This window comes from Lissotriton helveticus, chromosome 5_1 (genome assembly GCF_964261635.1).
Source record: "Lissotriton helveticus chromosome 5_1, aLisHel1.1, whole genome shotgun sequence".
Classification (NCBI taxonomy): Eukaryota; Metazoa; Chordata; class Amphibia; order Caudata; family Salamandridae; genus Lissotriton; species Lissotriton helveticus.
This window is the reverse complement of record NC_136065.1, coordinates 118,045,435-118,048,084: the sequence shown is the minus strand read 5'-3', so window position 1 is coordinate 118,048,084 and position 2,650 is coordinate 118,045,435. Positions and strand designations below refer to the sequence as shown.

Sequence of the window (2,650 nt, the reverse complement as noted above, 5' to 3'; positions counted from 1 at the left end):
AGGTGCATAACCATGTGACTCTGGGCCTTAGCTCGCTTAATCTTCCCGACGGCCCCCCAGCGCCTAGAGACCCTTACGGGTGATTGTGCGCTTTACAAATGTGGACTTTACTTTACTTTAATGTGTGTAAATCTGTGAAAAAATGGTTTGTATATTCGTTTGTCACTACATTGCTTTTCATTTCCTGTTTGTGCCGCCACTTTATCCGTACACAAGGGTGCTTGCATGCCTTAAACAAAGTTTTCTCCTCCTTTCGAGAGACCCACTGTACAGGTTGATGAGCAGTTGTTTGAGCTAGAGTTACAGCTGTTGGTGGACCACTGTCAAGGTGCTTGTGATAGAAAGTTTCCAAACAGGGAATGATCGTTTTTCAGCTCTTCAGTCCTTCTGATTAGGGACATACTGTACCTCCAGAGTGTTGTGTCTCTAATTAAGGATTCTTTTGGTAACTTTGGTTGCTTGGCTTCTCTGCAGTGATGGAGAATTGCAACTTCTCCAGGGACCCTACGCCAACCTCTGTAGAATTTTAAAACAGTGTGAACCGAAATCTGTATCACTTCCCTGGGGTTGACGATCATTTTCTCGCTATCAGGGGTATGGGGCTCCCTGTAAACATGCTGCAAGAGGTTAACTCCAGGTATTGCACTCCATGCTGATACATTTAAAGTTGGGTCTACCACATTGTTGGGGAAGATGTGGTTTTCAAATAAAAATATACCAGTATTTGGATATTGCTTATTGAGATAATCCATCATATCTGCCCAATTGGGGTGCTTTTTGGGGATAATAATTTCATCCAAATCATTGATTACCACATACTTGCTGCTGTACATATTTCTGTAGACACAGTCATTAAGGGTTGCCAATTGTCCATAATAGCCCAAATCTCTTGGGTAAGGATCCATTGAAAAATGCCAGTTTGTAGAGACATCAAGGTACAAGTCAATTGGCCAAGGTATCACCTCAACAGTACCTTCAGAGATGTAATGCTGTAAGACTCTCTCTACCAGCAAACTGCAGCTATGTTTATAGATCATCACTTTCTGGGCACCAAGCAGTTTGTACATCTCTATGGCTTGAATGATTTGTAAAACATTGGTCGAATTTCCAAACATAGTGGAAATACAGACCGTGAAGTTGGAAGTTATTGTATTTGGCCCGCGGTTTCTTATCTCAAATGCAGGGAGCTTGGCAATGTCTCCTTTGTTGGACCAGTGAATTGACACATATTTTGGGTTGCAGTGGCTGACTTGTGGGCAAAGCAGATGTGCTATGACATAGGGGAACCCAAAATCATGCGCAAGAATGTCAATAACCGCCTTCTCTACAGCCACATAGCCCTTAATGTTACTGCAGTCGGACCAACAGTAGAGTTCTTTCACTTCCTGCCGATGAACAATGGCGACCACCCGTGCAGAGTAATTTTCTCGTTTATCGTAATAAGCTCCGATTATGAAGGTTCGGTTGTCATTCAGGGGTGTAATACCTTGATTGGTATGTTCTTGTACTGTGTTTTTTGGAACAATGGAAAGGTTTTCTAGCGCATAGTGTATCACAGAAGTTTGAAATATGGCTGCCAGTAAACAGCACACCCGCCATTTTCTTAACAAAGCCATTTCCAAATAGCGTATTTTTGTGTACAGCAGCCTCCATGTACCTGGAATCAAAATAAAGGTATATGGTTTAATAGCACAGTTAAAAGTATTGTTCGATGAAAGGTAAAACAGGTAAACTAATTCATTCTTGATTTATCGCTTCTAATCACTGTATTGTGGATGATGATGCAAGCATTATGTAAACACAACTCGGTAAATAATTAGTATCTTTGCCAAGCACAGGTTTGAACCAACATGACAATCCTTGGCAAAAAAAACAGACAGGTTAAAACCAATGCACCCCATCAACCTGCATTGGGATAATGGTTATCGGGCACTGTTTTTTAGGGGCTTTATTTCAAGCAACTTTTATTGCAGAATAAGTTAAACCAAACAATTGCACAAATAAGTACTACTTTATTAAAAGCATAAGTAGAAATATATTAACAGCCAAGAATCAGTCACAATCTACCACCTGGGACACTTTATTCCTAAACCTGGACCCAGAGATATGGTTGATTGTAGGGGGTGATTTTAATTGCCATTTCGAACCCCTCATCAACCTGAATCATTCAGTTTCTACTGAAGAACACCTTTACTGGTCTATACCCGACCCCCTGACTACCCCTACCAAAGTATGGTCACCACTGGTAATGCGGCTCAACTCACATACCCTAGCTCTTTCACTCAGGGCATGTAATGGAAGAACTGCATCCGACCAGCCAAGTCAGCACACTTTTAACAGAGCAGGCTAATCCTCCCTAATTGATTGCCATATAGAAACGCCGCACGTCAATTTAGCTCACCCTCTGTTTCTGGACCCGGTAACTGCGGGAAGCAACGCCTCGCCGGACCCGCTCCACGGGTCCCGCAGCACGTCTTGGAACTGGTGACAGGAGCACTTGAAAGGGGGCAGTAACTTCACGACCGGCAGGGCTGCGAGCAATAACAGCAGGGACTCCGAGGACCAGGAGTCCCTGCGCGCCCCTGCGCGCCCCTGGACCAGCTGGGCTGCTCTCCCTGCCGGCCCCGCCCACCCGCTAGTCGCACCAATA

The 2,650-nt window shown here is 44.0% G+C and overlaps 1 protein-coding gene across 1 annotated transcript; it reads right to left on the bottom strand.

Annotated features, from left to right (window-relative positions):
- Positions 1–311: 311 nt before the first annotated feature.
- Positions 312–1,654, bottom strand: LOC144753000 (uncharacterized). Its single transcript, XM_078640808.1, has one exon. The coding sequence runs from the start codon at positions 1,614–1,616 to the stop codon at positions 324–326; it is 1,293 nt and encodes a 430-aa protein (XP_078496934.1). The 5' UTR covers positions 1,617–1,654; the 3' UTR covers positions 312–323.
- Between the last annotated feature and the right edge of the window lie 996 nt (positions 1,655–2,650).